This window comes from Balaenoptera ricei, chromosome 8 (genome assembly GCF_028023285.1).
Source record: "Balaenoptera ricei isolate mBalRic1 chromosome 8, mBalRic1.hap2, whole genome shotgun sequence".
NCBI lineage: Eukaryota > Metazoa > Chordata > Mammalia > Artiodactyla > Balaenopteridae > Balaenoptera > Balaenoptera ricei.
This window is the reverse complement of record NC_082646.1, coordinates 8,805,646-8,821,892: the sequence shown is the minus strand read 5'-3', so window position 1 is coordinate 8,821,892 and position 16,247 is coordinate 8,805,646. Positions and strand designations below refer to the sequence as shown.

General features: G+C 38.3%; 2 protein-coding genes across 3 annotated transcripts in view; one reads left to right on the top strand and one right to left on the bottom strand.

The window, feature by feature from the left end:
* The window catches only part of SIAE (sialic acid acetylesterase), a 35,588-nt gene extending 30,880 nt beyond the window's left edge, over nt 1-4,708 (bottom strand). The window contains exons 1-2 of the mRNA XM_059930144.1: nt 4,564-4,708; nt 798-959 (exon numbers count right to left, since the gene is read on the bottom strand). Coding sequence (XP_059786127.1) covers nt 798-959; nt 4,564-4,630 — 229 coding nt within the window. The 5' untranslated portion in view covers nt 4,631-4,708. The remainder of the gene's footprint in view (nt 1-797; nt 960-4,563) is intronic.
* A 42-nt stretch (nt 4,709-4,750) lies between these two features.
* On the top strand, nt 4,751-14,946 carry SPA17 (sperm autoantigenic protein 17). Of its 2 annotated transcripts, XM_059930145.1 has the most exons (5): nt 4,751-4,902; nt 6,006-6,186; nt 9,788-9,858; nt 11,655-11,729; nt 14,635-14,946. In XM_059930145.1, the coding sequence occupies exons 2-5, from the start codon at nt 6,033-6,035 to the stop codon at nt 14,776-14,778; spliced, it is 444 nt and encodes a 147-aa protein (XP_059786128.1). In that variant the 5' UTR covers nt 4,751-4,902; nt 6,006-6,032; the 3' UTR covers nt 14,779-14,946. The 2 variants fall into 2 exon arrangements, with proteins under 2 accessions (XP_059786128.1, XP_059786129.1); XM_059930146.1 differs by lacking the exon at nt 11,655-11,729.
* The last annotated feature ends 1,301 nt before the right edge of the window (nt 14,947-16,247 follow it).

Here is a 16,247-nt window from a genome sequence, read left to right as displayed (position 1 = left end):
CTGTCTCTCCTCAAATCCATAAGCTTCATTAGGGGAGAGACCACATCTGTTTTGCTCATCACTGCCTAACCAGTACCTGGCACGGTATCTGGCACTTAGTAGGCACTCAGTAAATATTTGAGTGACTGACTAAATATCATAATAATAATAGTAACAAAAATAACAACAGCTAACACTTCTTCAGTACTTATTGTGTGCCGGGCACTGTTCTAAGTACTTTAGATATGTTCATTCATTTAACCCTCACAATAATCCTAAATATTATTATCACTGCTATACAAATAAAGAAATTGTGACAGAGAGATGTTAAATTACATGTCCAAGGTTATATTGCCATTAAGTGACAGAGTCAGGGTCTGAATGGGGATGGTGAATTCCAGAGCCTAGGTTCTTAACTCGTCCTCAATACTACCTCTCTTTTATATATGATTCAGTTCAAATGTCACCTTCAGTGGAAACCTTCCCTTACCATCCAATCTGAGTTAGATGTTTCTCTTCTGTAACCCATGATACCCCATACCCACCTCCACCAGAGCACCTATCACACCGCACTACACGGCTTGGTGTCCATTCCCATTATTCCATGAGCTCCTTGAGGACAGGGACTTTGACTTGGTCTTATTTTTCTTTGTATCCTCAGTGCACATGGTAAATACTCAAAGAACTTTTATGGATGGATCGATGGATGGTTCGATGGATGGATGGATAACCTGAGCTGGACTCTTAGCATTCATTTTCAGATCATCCAGCAGGTGGCAGAAGAAGACAAAAGCTGAGCGGAGGATGGCCTGTCTTACCTTTCACACTGGTCACTTTCTTCATGATGGTTTCTTGATCTTGGCACAGAGTCACTGTCACTGTGGCTCCGGATACTCCATAGCCCCAAATCACTGCCCCTGCAGGCTCCTTCTGCAGCACCATGTAATCATCGATGTAGGAAGCAAAGCGAAAACCAACATCTAAAAAATTTAGCAAACACTTAGGAGAGCATCGTTGGAGAGATTCATCACCAGATTGAATCTGGTTAAATGGCAAGGAACATACAGTCTTAATACATGAGAATTTGAAGATAACCAGTCCTTTTAATTTTCTAAAATGAGAGCTTATTCCTCCTGATTAGCTAAGCAACATAACAAGAACAGTTTCCAGCAATATGCATCACAGTACAAGATGACCAATAAGGAAAACTCACAAAGCCTAGGGCAACCCATTTACCACAAGCCTCCTCCCCTTCAAAGCTCTTCATCTTCCTTTCCTCTCAGGCTTGGCCCAAACGCTTGACTCTCTCCCCCCAAAATCACCAAAATGCTCTTTTTATGCACCTCACAGATGGTATTTATGAGAAAAATAAAACGACTTCCTTTCCCTACTTCCCATTACCACTCCCACTCCTCATAGCTGGGAATAAAGAAGGCTGTCTCTCTTCAACACAGCCTTTTCTAAACTTTTTCCCCACTCTTTATCTCCCCCTTTCCATCCTCTCAGTGTCAATTTCCCTCAGATAATTCTCCTTATCGTGTTATTTGACAACCCACTGAAAATTCTAAATAAACATTTATGAATATCTGCAACCAGTCTGCTTCCTTCTAAGGTAAATTCAGATAAAATTAAGATGCAAAAAATAAGGTCAGTGAGAGACAGAAGGTCAAAGTGTCTGAACAAAAGGTCTTTTGTTGCAATTCACCCATTTCACAAGCTAAATTATACAAAACGAGAACGAGCACTTGAAACTGTGGATTCTATTCTAGACAGTCACTAACAAGACTGAATAAGAATTCACTTTAACGATATCATTCCTATTTTTAACATCCAGCCTATATCGAAGTATTTTATTAATAACAAGCATCTATCCAAATTATCTCAGTGGGTTCCTCATCAAAACTTCATAAGGGGGAAAAAAAACTTTTTTAAGTTACATCCCAATTTGTCTGAACAAAACAGACAAAACTCCCTAGAAGAAAATAATTAACAAAATTAAGATTTTTTTAAAGGGTTTTAAACAAAAATGATAGGCAGGAAAGAGAATCAGAACTAACAAAGTTGACATTTTCCCCCCTGGAAGCTACAATGATGACAGCCCCTTAGGCTATACTTAACAGGGCAGCACAGCTAATGGGGTCTCCTACACAGACTTGGTGGCCTATTTGTCCTGCACTTCGAATAACAACCCAGTCCCTAGACATCCTCAGCTCTCTCTTAGGAGTTTGTTGCAGCATAAAACCTACATGACAATCAAAGATCATCCAGAAGACCCACTGGGCTGGAGATGCACAGCTACCAGGAGCAAAACACTCTGCGAAGAGACTACAACAGCCCAGAATTGCATAAGCACGCTGGAGGGAAGGGAAGAGGCTCATGTGTGGGAAGGCCTTGTCTTGGGTAAGTGTTTTATATGGAACGAAACCTGAAAACCAAAGGCCTAAGAGCTGAGCAGAAAGAGGATGGGGTGGGGAAGGGATTGAAGAAAACTGGCTGCTGCAGGCATGAGCCCAGGCAAATAAGGGGCTCTGGAGGTGTGCAGCCTCCTTCTCAAATGTTGGGGAAAATAGTTTTCCCGGTCAGTCTGTTTTCGACAACACACATTCACTGAACCTCTTGGTGCATGGCTCTATTCTGAGTTAAAGAATTTTAGAGGTGGAAAGAATCTTTTACACCCTGGGGTATAATCACGTTATTTACTGATCAACAGACTGAGACTCAAGTAGATTAGGTAATTTTTAAAAATAGTTTGCATATTAATTCATTCAACAAATACTTAAAGATGCCTACTGTGTTCCAGGCACGATTTTAAGCACTGAGGACGTAACAGTGAAAGAAAGAAAAAAAAAAGCAGGCAAAAATCTTTGCCAGCAGGGAGCTTACATTCTACTGGGGAGAGTAACTGTGTCAGGCAGAAAGCTGAACACAGTACAGATGTTAAACTTCTTTGGCCTCAAATCACATAGGTAGTTTAAGACAGGACAAGAAATCAAGCCACCTGATTCCAAAGTCACTGAAATTTCCACTCTGCCACAGTTAGATACTGGTGGTAAATCAAAAGACAAGTCATATTCCCTGTTCATATAAAGCTCACATTCCAAGCTGATAAGAATAGACAGTGGAACATTACCAAGGAATTGAGCAATGGACAAAACAGGAGAACAAGAAAGGAGGTGGGACTGGTAATTGTGTTTGTCAAATAAAAGACACAACATTTGAATTTTTTTAGGTCTTCAATGTTTTCTTTGGGTGTTGGAGTAGAAAAACAGGAATTAGTGTTCTGGGAAGTTAAAAGTAGACTTCACAAAATTAGGACAGTGGTTACCTCTGGTGAGGAGCTGGTGGATGCACGAGGGAGGAATATCCATGGAGTCTCAATAAAACTGGCAACGTTCTAGTTCTTAAGTTGGGTGAAGCGCCTCTGGGTGTTCATTTTATCATTGCTACATACATGTTTGCACATTTCAACTATTACGTGATAAACATGAGCACAGGGGGAATGATTTGAAGGAAAGAAGTCAGGATATGCAACCAAATAAGGGAAGAAAATTAGGAGCATTAATAAATTAAAAAATAAAGTCATTGTTAATGAAGGTGATGTAACAATATGACCCAAAGGCAAAGATAAAATAGTGATGTTAAAGTTAACAGCCTTTAACAGAAAAGTTAATAGAATAATGGCCCTATTCTCCTCTTTCCCTTCTCCCCACCTCATATACTGGACTCAAAGGTCACTGAGTGGGGATGAGTCAGGAAATGATATAAAGTGCTGCTAGTTTACACTTTTGTTAAACCCTGAAAAACCACTTAAGGGTTGCAGTTTGTCTGCATCTGGGTACTTTGCAGGTTCTTAGGCAGTGCAGTCATTTTTCTGCACTGTCTGTTCTCCCACCTCAACTTTCATTTCTTTTCTGTGACCCAGCATCCAGTCTGGGGTATTCAAATGACACGATATGACCTGGACAATAGTCACAGTGAGTCATCCCCCTCCCCCATGCCACGCATATTATCCCACCACCAGTGTCTGCGAGCTGCAGCAGGAATCAAAGCTGAGTCTTACATACTCTGAGCTAGTGAGGGGTTGTATGTCTTAGCCCTAATCACCACTTAAACTAGGAAAATTTAATTCCCCCAAGCAACCCAGCCTGAAGCAAACCCTCCCCAGGGGCACCACTGAGGGGGCAGCACTGAAATGTTTTGGATGACTCAGTCACCAGTTTCCAAATATTATCTAACTAGCTTCGCCCCCTCCCCTTCGAGTTCCCCTGCAATTATTCAGACACTGAGCGCCTCGGTCTGGGCACATTTGGGCCTCCCCTCCTTAGATAAACCCAACTCGCCCGCTGCCCCACATGCTGCATCACAGGGGAGGTGGAAGGGAGTGGAGGAAGCGGACAGGCCGGGGCTCCTGCCCAGCGGACACCCGCAACCGAGGCCTGGGTGGTGGAACCCGGCTCCTACCCGGGCTTCCTTCCCGGAGCTAGAGAGGAGGGCGCGGGGGGCGGTCCTGCGGAGGACGCGGGACCTCGGAGCCCGCGCAGGCTGACGGACGGGCAGGGGTCGGGCCGAGCCCGGCCGCCTCACCTGCACTTGCGTCGGCCCGCAGGAGTAACGGCAGCACGAGCCCAAACACAAATCCCGGCGCGACCATGTTTGAGAAGAGCCCTCACCCCGGCGCGGGCCTCGGGGCGGGAACGCCAGCGGGGGCGGGGCCGTTGGGGCGGGGCCTGCTCAGGGCGGAAAAGGCCTGACTCCGCCCTTCCCAGGCCATTCAGTCCGCGAAGCTGTCCGCGGCCTCCGGGAGGGCCCGTGCCTCTCCTCGGCCGCCGTAGTTGAATGGAAAAAAACAAAACAAAACCCGGTTTCCCGGCAACGAGAAAACACAACCTGAACCATCGGCTCCAGCTCTGAGAGACCTAAGAGGTGAGGCGGTTTACCCCATTTGCTTTCCGAAATCGAGACCTCGCCTTTTCCCTTCGCCTCTCGTATTCTCTCAGGATCCCCGCCGCATTCTGGGAAGCCTAGGGCCGACTGGGAGCCGAGCAGCGAGTCCGAAATCCCAGATCCTCGACGTGCCGCCCCCGACTAGACCTGTGTTCCCCTTCCGACCGCCCTCCGCTCCCCACGTTAGTTCAGAGTCTTTTCTTTTTCACAACCCTAGAATGACTCAATGCCTCATTTCCTGTTCCCTCAAAAAAAGAAGAAAAACTCTATAGATTCGGCCTCATTAAACCGACTAGTCCCCCACCTAGACCCCTACCACGGCTTCCGGCCTTATTCGGCATTGACACTCTCACAAACAGGCCAGGTCCCTGAGTGTTGTTTGCAGACTCAGTAGCCCAACCCGCTGCTTAGCAGCTATCCTTATCTGACCCTTGTATTCCAAGACAGGAAGAGAACACCTGGTCGAGACAAAACCAGAAAATGTAAGAATCCCCAAACTTTGCAGGCTGGAATTGCAGAATCATGACCTTGCCCCCAGCCGCTCTGTCCCCGCTGCCCCTTCCAGAGTATATAGATGCTTCAATGAGGCATTGTAGGTCATGCTTCAGAAGTGGAAGCTAAGGGAACGACTAAGTGTGAAACTTATTCATTCGACAAATTAATTTCTATAACAAGGACTAGTTTTTTTTTCTCTCTTTTTTTAATTTTAGACCTTAAACAGGGTCTTTTCGGCAATTTAAGATGAATTTTTAACAATCATTCTCTCTAAATTCCTGTGGGATAGCAAAAATTACCATTTTAAAGACAAAGAGGGAGAGGAAAAAGTACTTAGTATCACAGTGAAAAATCTGTGATTTTTGTAATTTTTTAAAAATAATTTCACCTATTAAATATTTTTAATATTCTAATAATGGAAAATTTCAAAACTCTTTGGAAGAAATGGATGGACTTGGGCTGTGTTGGGGAAAAAAAGGACTGAAGTCCAGAAATTTGGAGTCTCAGAAGTAATTTGTTGTCATAGTTGTGATTATATAAGTAAAATCAGACAAATTTAAAGACAGTACTCTTTAATGAATCTCTAGGTACAATAGGCAGTTCCTCCCAAGGAGATGTCGATTCCATTCTCCAGCACCCACTACCGAATTCCACAAGGATTTGGGAATCTTCTTGAAGGGCTCACACGTGAGATTCTGAGGGAGCAACCAGACAATATACCAGCTTTTGCAGCAGCATATTTTGAGAATCTTCTAGAGAAAAGAGAGAGTAAGCTTTTTTAAAATCGGCATTTTTTAAAAAAAATAAGAGACTAAGCATTTGATTATGGTGAGACCTGCTTAAGACCATTCCTATTCCACAGAAAGCCTTTATGGGGCAGGTATCTTCAACTAATAGTTCTTGCTATTTGAAACAGCATGTGCCTTTTTGACAGGCTCTCTTAAATCACATTATTTCACATTATTGAAGATTACCTGTTTATCACTCAGACCGTCTTCTTTGTATTTCTCATGGACACGTGGGGGGAAGGGGAGCTCAGGAGAGCACCCACTCTAGCTATCTGTTTTCCAGCATGCTGTTCCTATGCTTCCCAGGCAGTTGACTGTCTATTCTTCCTGGGAGGAGAGTTTATGGTTTTCTTTACATTTTGACTCTTCTTACTTGAAAGTATTATTAAGTGTTGTAAAAAAATAATTCTATACTCCTTAGATTCAATAAGTTGGTATTCACAGGGGTATATGAAACTGTTCCTCAATAAAGATACAGAGAAAAACTGCTTTGAAAAGTGAACTTCCAGCTTGGGAAGGTAATTTATATTCTTTTTCTATATTTCCAAGGTCCCATCCTGTCCAGAGACTAAGATTCCTGCCAACAGTGACCCTTTGGTTGAGAGCCAAAGCAGAGTTTCTTCACTTCCATAAATAAAATTTCCAAATTCCCAGCCTTGAAGGTTCATGACAATCAAGACCTGACCCACTGGTCAAAATGAGAATTATTACAGCTATAAGTTTCTATTAAAAGCCCTGACTAGAACAACCATTTTGTTTAAGCTGTCATCATTACTTTTGATTACAGTTTTCCAACAGAGTAGTAAAGGTGACTAGAAATAGTCACAAGCAAATAAACATTCCATTTTTAATCATTTTACAATTTATTGTTACTTGAGGAAGCAACCCAAATATTCATCATAGAGGATTTTTTGAATAAACTTGAGTACATCTACACTACTGATTAATGTATAGATGTAAACAAACAGACAAAAATGGAATGAGGAAGATCTCTATGATGTTATGCAGTGACCCTCAGGATATATTCAGTGAAAAAAGTAAGGTGGAAAAAAAATGTATTTAGTATGCTACCAATTATCTAACAAAGAGGTGTTGATATGAATACATAACCGTTCATTTATATTTTTTAAATGGAAGAATAAATCTTTAAAAAATTAACATTTACCTCTAAAAAAAAAAAAAGCAAAAAAACATGTACCTCTAGCAGGAGAAGGAACAGAGAGCAGAGGGAACAGGATAGAAGCTAGACTTGTCTGAATACATCTTAAATTCAAAATCATATATGTTTCACATAGTTATAAAATAGAATTAAAATTTTAAATTGTTAAGCAATTTCTAAATTTAGAAGCAAAGTGAAACAAATGAACCTAACTAGTATTAAATGGGTAACATAACCGCACAAAAAAGAATTATTTCAAGAGACTTTATAACACAGTACTTTGTGCATTCCTGGTGGATATAGCCTAAAAACAAAATGAAGTTTTAAAAAAAAATCTTAAATTGTTTTCAGTTATCACTGGAAATAATAATATTTCATAATATTATAGTGCAGTTATTCTGTAATTTTTTATATATTGTAGAACATAGCAAATAAGTAACTATCCTACTGTTATTAGGAATAGAATTTTTAGTGTAAGAAAAATGACATACAAATATAAAAATGAAAGAAGTTAATAAAATCCCATAACTCTAAATTTGAATTGAAAAATATCATCAGACTTCATGATCTATTTTCTCTTTGAAAAGTGAAAGTATTATTTTCTAGCTCTCTGTATTTTTTAAAGGCCTCAAAACAATGACCAACCCACTACCAGTGAGCACCTAGTCCCTAGACTTTGGCCTCCAGCTACCATCTTCCAGGAACCAGAGCTTCTTGGAGAACTAACCAATCCCATAAACTGGGCAGGAAATATGCAAGATGACCCTCAACACCTTGCCATACCAGAAAATAAGAAAACTATCAAAGATTATTAAAGTTGTTTCCAAAGGGCTCAGGAACATCTGAGCACCTGAATAAGCTCCTACTGGCCAATTTTGGACAATTAGAGCATCTATAAGATTAATAAATGCAGTGGATTGAAATTCATTCAATTTGTTAAATATTCATTAGTTCATTATTATTTACTAAAAAAACACCAAGAAAACTTGTCGAGAGGATCCTAAGGAACCAACTGATTAATCTGAAAACTGGTAAATAAAGGAAAAGAATCAAACCTTTAACCTGCCTTTTATGTAAGAACTCTATTTCAGGGTAACCAAACAGGGAAAGTATTTTTTATTGAGTACTCCAGAAATAAAGAAGTAATGATCAAATTAGAACATTGCCATTTTGCAACCCCTAAAGAAATTATCTAAGCAGTCATCATCAATGGGCCCATAAAAATTGTATAAAGAGAAACAACCAGATATTATATATCCCCTGGCAGAATTATACCGCACTACCTATGAAGTATTCTTGAAAAAAAAAATCAAACCTGAATCAGATAAGACCTATAGATCTAACTAGCAATCTACAGGAAATTCAAAGGCAGAGGAACTTGGTAAAAAATCATAGTGGGAATGAAATCAGAAATATCTAAACTGTGGAAAACTCCAAAGGAAAAATGACTCAATTTCCTCAACAAATAAATTGCAAGGAAAAAAATGTGGGGTGGGAGGTAGGGATGTTTCAATTATAAGAAATTTAAAAGACATAACAAAAGGCTGTGTGTGCCCATTGTTTGGGTCCTGATTTGAACAAATCAACGGTAAAAAAAAAATAAACAAAAATATATTAGACAATGGGAGAAATTTGGATAGTTGATGATATTAAGGAATTATTGTTAGTAGTTTTAGGTGTGATAATGGTATTGTGGCTTTATATCTTAGAGGTGCATACTGAAGCAAGTATTTGTAGATAAGATAGTAAGATGCCTGGGATTGGCTTGAAAATAATCAGAAGAAAGGGCAGGAAAGTGAGTGAAGTTCCAAATAAAATAAGATCAATCATGAGATTATAATTGTTGAATCTGAGTAATGTGCTCATGGAAATTTGTTATATTATTGTCTCTGCTTTCTAAGTCTGAAATTCTTCATAATGAAAAGTTAAAGAAAAATTCTGTTTAAATACTTCTATGTCAACTGACTACATAATATGCCTAATTTTCAAAAACTTCTCCCATCCTTCACTTTTCCAAACTTCCTTACTATTTAACATTTATTTTTTTTACATTTTCCCCCATGTTTGCTAATACATAATAAGTTTCCATAACTATATAATGATAAATTTCTATACTTATATTTAAGTATTAGCATTTGTTCTCTATCTCTCCCATTTTACTGTAAACTCTGAAAGCAGCATTTAGGTTTTTTAACTGCCTTTCTAAATATCCTCAAGGGTTCATCTAATGTTTAATTCATCATCATATATTTAATAATCACTGGTTATATCTACAGCAGTAGGCTGTGTACAGCGTCAATAAAATTTTCGACTGGCAGTAAAGGACCTATAATTTGAAAAAGAAAACATTTTATGTTACTAGTCTACATTTACTTTAATGAACTCAAAGTAAGTCTGAAATTATTATATTTTTGTTATTTAGAAACCAACTTTGATCCAGCAGAATGGGGGACTAAGGTAGATGACCGCTTCTATAACAACCATGCATTCAAGGTATGGTCCCGTGAAGCTATTGGATTTGGTTAATTCTTCTCCCTGTCTCCAATACAGAGATTATTGGGATGTCCCAAAATCATGAATATTGTGAGAGGCATCACAAATATCTTATGAAACCTTTTTAATTGTGCTGTTCTTTCTGGCAAGAAATTCTTTTCTAAGATATCTGAATCGTGTACAGTACTTAGCTTAAATTTAAAGATGATCAACAGGAAGCATGTACTTGAAAGTGATAGAATAATTACTTTCATTTGTTGTTCCAATGTTATTGAGTACCACAGTGCTTATCAATAGCAGATACACAATAAATATTGGTTGAATTAATGAATGATATTTCATAAAATAAAACGCTGTTTGTCCAATTATTTCATTATAATTGACGTCTTACAAAAGACTGATTAGAATTAAAGATGGTAATGGTATAGAGTCTTCTCTATTATGCCAATCTGTTCAGAGAAAGAATCCATCTTCTCTTTAGCAGCATTCTCAGAACCAGTCTTTCTCAACCAAGACGCCTCAAAATAATTAAGCCCTAAGCCTAAGGCATCCATTGCACGTAAGGAATCAATGTCTCTTCTTTGTATCTAGAATGATTCTATTTATGTACCGTCCTTTGGAAAATTGAGAAAAATAATCACTTCAAGAATTCTGTGTTCTATGATCCCAATGAGGAACACCGGTTGAGAAAGGCTGTGTGTGATCCAGCGTCATTGCCTCCAACTGGCAACTTGGTGGAAATTCAATCTCAGGCTCTACCCCAGGTCTACAAATCAGAGGTTAAATTTTAACAAGATCCACAAAGTAACCTGTAGTACATTAAAGTCTGAGAAGCACTACTCTAGGCAAGTATGATAATACATTAGCCATGAAGCAGCAGCAGATATTAGAATTAAAAGGAGTCAACAAAGGTCAAATTTTGATGGTGTTGCACAGTAGATTTGGGGGATTTCCTGAGGAAATCCCCCTGTCACTTATTCCATGAGTTCAAAAGTGAAGTTCCATCCATCTGTGCCTGCCAGATATGGGGGTGTTCTGTTTATTTCCATTTAACTAGATTCTGTGTGTTCATGTTTTATTGAAATCAAAGGAATAATGTTGAAAAATTTTAAATCTTATTCACATAGCAATTTTAGAGTGGTTTTTCTTCTCTTTTGAATTCTAAAGGCTTTATTTGATTAGCTTATATGTCCTTAAATTTATGTTTTATGAATTTAAGAAGCTCTTCCCATAAGGTTTTGAATTAACCATGCTTCTATTCTGGAGTAAGATTTCAGTAACCATGTCAAAATAGACGGAGCTGGTTTCCCTTTTTTCTATTTAAATCCTTCCCCACAGCAAAACTTACTTCTTTGACTCAGTTTTTAATCTACAAACGTCATTAAAAAGTCAACTTGACCTCATACTATGGAATACAATAGCATTTATTTCATTCCTGTTTGAGAAACTATTGGCACCTCTTTTTTATTCCTTGTTCAGGATTCATTACAGCATCATATCAACTTTTAGTATAAGACAATGGTTTGTTTTTAATATAAAACAATATTATACACATTCCAAAAGCAAAAGATCAAACTTTTTTTAACCAATTCCTTGGTCTTTAACATTTGTTTATGCATATTTCCTTGAGAGTTTTCTTTTATCCCTTTTCCCAACCTACTTTCCTTGTTAAAAAATATGTGTTTAATTCCCACCACTTATCAATAACTTAAAGTAATATTTAATTACCTTTAAGCAGTTTGATCCAAGACTTTACTGTTTTGGAAACATTCCCTATTTGGCCCTCTCCCCTCTAGGAGCAAGAACCACTGGAGAAATGTGAGCCTGGAAAAGAAAAGTCTCAGACATCTATGAAAGAGGTGACAGCCTTAGTAAGTTATATTTTCCATGTACTATTGGATTCCTACAAAGAATGACATCCCTCAATTTAAAATTATCCTCCAAATATGAATCCAGTCTGTTATCCATATTGCTAAAATCATGATTTTGCTTTTTAGATAACTAGCACCAGTGATATACTAACTGGTGGATCAGTTTTAGCCATGCCTCTTATAAAGGAAAACTCATTCTTCCCCTTAAAAATAAAATCTTATTTTCCAAGATTATGGAAGAAGATTATGGATGGGAAAATCTCCCCAAGGGGAAGAACAGACAAAAATCACAGCCTCAGTCTTTTTTTTTTAATTTTTTATTGAGGCAAAGTTGCTTTACAATGTTATGTTAGTTTCTGCTGTACAGTGAAGTGAATCAGCTATATGTATACATATATCCCCTCTGTTTTGGATTTCCTTCCCATTTAGGTCACCACAGAGCATTGAGTAGAGTTCCCTGTGCTATACAATAGGTTCTCATTAGTTATCTATTTTATACACAGTGGTGTATATATGTCAATCCCAATCTCCCAGTTCATCCCACCCCTTCCCCCTGCTGGTGTCCATACATTTGTTCTCCACGTCTGTGTCTCTATTTCTGCTTTGCAAATAGGTTCATCTGTACCATTTTTCTAGGTTCAACATATATGCATTAATATGCGATATTTGTTTTTCTCTTTCTGACTTACTTCACTCTGTATGACAGTCTCTAGGTACATCCACGTCTCTACAAATGACCCAATTTTGTTCCTTTTTATGGCTGAGCAATTTTCCATTGTATATATGTGCCACATCTTTATCCGTTCATCTGTTGATGGACATTTAGGTTGCTTCCATGACCTGGCTACTGTAAATAGTGCTGCAGTGAACACTGGGGGTGCATGTGTCTTTTTGAATTATGGTTTTCTCAGGGTATACAGCCTCAGTCTTGATCCTTCGGATTCACCTTCCACTTCAGGAACTTCTCACTAATTGATGCTGTCATCACCACACAGTGGTAAATGTTCAGACATAACAAAAGGAAGCTCATGGGGAATTGCATACAGCCAAATAAAATGGCTTTACACAATGAGTCCTACTCATCTTCCATGCATTTCGCTCTACAAAAATGACTTCCTGCCTGACAGCCTACATCCAAGCAACAGTCTGTTAGGCTCGGTCCACTCTCAAAGATGCCTGTATTCAGTGGTGTGCTAAAGCCAGCTCTTAAGAGACAATCGTGCACATATGTACACAACCCCATGTTCAGTAATATCACTTTGATAGCTTGAAATCAGCCACAGTGGGAGTATTAAGATCATGATAAATACTACAAATCAGGACCAATACTACATGATAAATACTACAAATCAGGACCAATTTTTTTTTCTGGAGAGCCAGTTGTTAAACATTTACCAGCATGTCACTGCCTATATGCTTCGTAGTCCAGATTCAAGAGGACCAAACCTAGTGAGAAAGAAGAACTCACAGTCTACAGTGTTGAAGGCCAAACTGCTGAGTTTCTTTTCATGTATTAATGTCCCAGTTAGTTACACAATAATTGACACTCAAAATGGGCAATCCCCCTCCAGGAATACCTTACTTCCTACCCAGTGGGTCATAAGTTTACCTTATAACCTTTGTAAGTCATCTCAGAATTATATCAGTGCAACTCAATCAGCCTAACATTAGCATAAGATGCAGTGGGAGGACAGGAAAGAAGGAAGGTAGTGTCATTTCCTTACATCTTTAATAGGTGCCCTTACACAGGTTTTTATGACTTTGAATTGAGAGCCCATTGATTTCCAACTTCAGCATAATTCATTTGCCCACATTAGGGTATCATCTCAGAGGATTTTATACCAATCTGTTTGCATATTAAAGTTTAAGAGCTAGATTTGCCTCTTTGTCATGGGGGGAGGGGGGGATTTGAACAACCCAAAGGTCCATTAGTAGGAGAATGAGTAAATAAATCAAAATATATCAGTACAATGGACTACAATGGTGTCATAAAAAAAAATAGGAATGGGCAGAATTATATACTGAATAACATAGAAAAAGGGAAAAAGGGAACCAAGATACATTGTGACATGGAAAAAGTAGCTGCAGAACATTGTGATTAGCATGATCTCATTTTTTTAATAAAAAGGCAAATATATACCCATATGGATACATTTGTATATAGAGAAATTTTAGAAGGATATATATACTCAATCCATAATGATGGGTTACCTTTTAGGTATAGGATTTGGGAAGATGGAGAAAACTTTCACTACCAGTGGTATTTAAGTTTTTAAATGTATATGTATCACTTTTATAATTTAAAAAATATATTAAAAGCTATATATCTATTGACCTGTACACTTAAGATCTGTGCATTTCACTATCTGTAAATTATATCTAAATTTTTTTTAAAAAGGAAGCTGTGTACAAAAATTCAACCAACCATGTTAAAACTGATTTTATTGGACTAAATGGATTTCTCTTTGGCATTTCACTTTAAATGTATGATTTTAATTAGCTCATCATTGAGAAATTAAAAATAATCCATTTTGTGTAATCATGATTATTTTGAAACAGCACATTTACTATTCTTCTTGGCATTTTTACCCTGCTTCAAGGATTCTCACTAATTTCCCCCAAAAAAATGTTAAATAGGAAGCTGTTAAATAGGAGCTGTTTTGCGGAGAAGAAGTTGGCAATGATCTTTTATTGCAGAGACATATCAAAGCGTGACAAAACAAAATGTCTGATATTTTGGCATTCACTACTTGGTACACATACAACGTGATGATATATAAAATTCCTTCAGGAAGCACCCCATCTCGATTGTTACATCCCTAAGTTGATTAAGTTTATGCACTTATTTTTATAGCATCAAAATATGAGATGCCTAAGAAGTCTCTTACTTTTTCTCCTTTCTGAGAATGAATCTTCTGAAGAAGACAAGGACATGGAGGAAAATGCTGCTCTCAAAATCCAAGCAGCCTTCCGGGGACACTTAGCCAGAGAGGAGGTAAAGAAAGTGAAATCGAGTGATCTTCAAGAAAAAACAGAGGAAAACGAGTGAGGAGACTGGCTTTACCCCCCAGAAAACACGAAAAAATCCAAATCCATCAACCTTGTTGTGACTGTCTTTTTTTCTTAATAAGTGAGATTTGATGTAGTGAAATAACATTTGTTGCCATTGTGAAAATCTGTCGTGAGCATTTGTTTAATAAACATGCCATTGAACACATGCCTCTTGAAGACTTCTCTGAGATCATGAGTCTTATTTATGCTTCTCCCAAGTCTATGTCTAGAGACCCTTGGATTTAGAGTTACAAAGCTGGAGTATCTGAGTTTTCAGAGATCTCAGAGGCTGTGTGATTTAACCATTATCTAATGAATAACTCCTCTCTATCACATCCCTGAAAAATAGTCCTTTGGCTCCTCTTTCACTCCCAGTAGTAGAGAATTCCACTGCTTTTCCAGGATAGTCCATTTAGTTTTTGAATAACTCAAATTATTAGAAAGATAAGTTGAGTCAAAAATCTGTCTCCCTGTAAGTTTCACCCATTGGTTTTCATTTGTCATGTATGCAATCTTTTATTGAAAAAAAATGTATTACGCACAATTCATGTGCTGGGATTTAGTCGTAAATATCTGCTCTTACACTCATGCAGCTGACAGTTTTCTTTTTTTTTATTGTCTTGCTCTCCAGAACCACACAGAATAAGACTAATGCGTAACATTTGCAAAAAACAAAAGTTATCATAACATCATAAATGCTCTCTTCTTTAGCTAAAACTTCCCAAGTTTCTTTAATGTGTAAATGATAATACCTATTTCACAAATTCAGGAGCCTATGTCTTTTTTTTTTTTTTCAATGAACCATTCAAGCTGCCAGTGCCTTATTTTTAGAAAGTTCAGTTTTCCCTTTCTGAGGCTTCCCCACCCTAGAATATCCAAGAAACTGCAGGGTTCATGTCTTAGACCAAAAGATGCAGTTCCCTTCCCAAAACAAAACGGAGAGAAAGTGGAGTCTTAACATTTAATTAATGTTGTTGCCTTCTACGAGCAGCAGACTGAGGTAATGTCCTGGCTGGTTAATATTCCTGTCTGGTTAATATTCCTGTCTGCACCACAATGGATGTCCCAGGCTTTGGTTCTAGGGTGACACCTCTCTTAGTTCACAGTCACACAGCCATTATTTCCCAAAGCTCAATAACATGCTTGGGCGGCTCAGACTTGAAGAGCTTCTAAAACCAGCCATATGTTATGCACATCAACTGCATACACTGAGATCCTTGTCTTAAGCTCAGACATTCTCTTTTTGCAAAGCAGAAAGGTACCCCATTTGAGTTACCCGATTGCCCTTTCCTATCAGAGTCTTTATTAGGCTCTACAACAGAAGTTCACCCAAGTGATCTTCTCCACCCAAATACAGATGACTTATGCCAATGATTTCAACGTTGTGACATTCATCCTCTAATCACTCACCTCCAGGCAGCCATCCCTCTTCCAAGGTCTTACTGCCAATAGAGAGCTATGTGCTAG

Coding starts and splice junctions, on each gene's coding strand:
- SPA17 (XM_059930145.1), top strand. CDS start 6,033: ATGTCGATTCCATTCTCCAGCACCCACTACCGAATTCCACAAGGATTT. Junction 6,187..9,787: donor TCTTCTAGAGAAAAGAGAGA/GTAAGCTTTTTT, acceptor TTTGTTATTTAG/AAACCAACTTTGATCCAGCA. Junction 11,730..14,634: donor TGAAAGAGGTGACAGCCTTA/GTAAGTTATATT, acceptor CTCCTTTCTGAG/AATGAATCTTCTGAAGAAGA.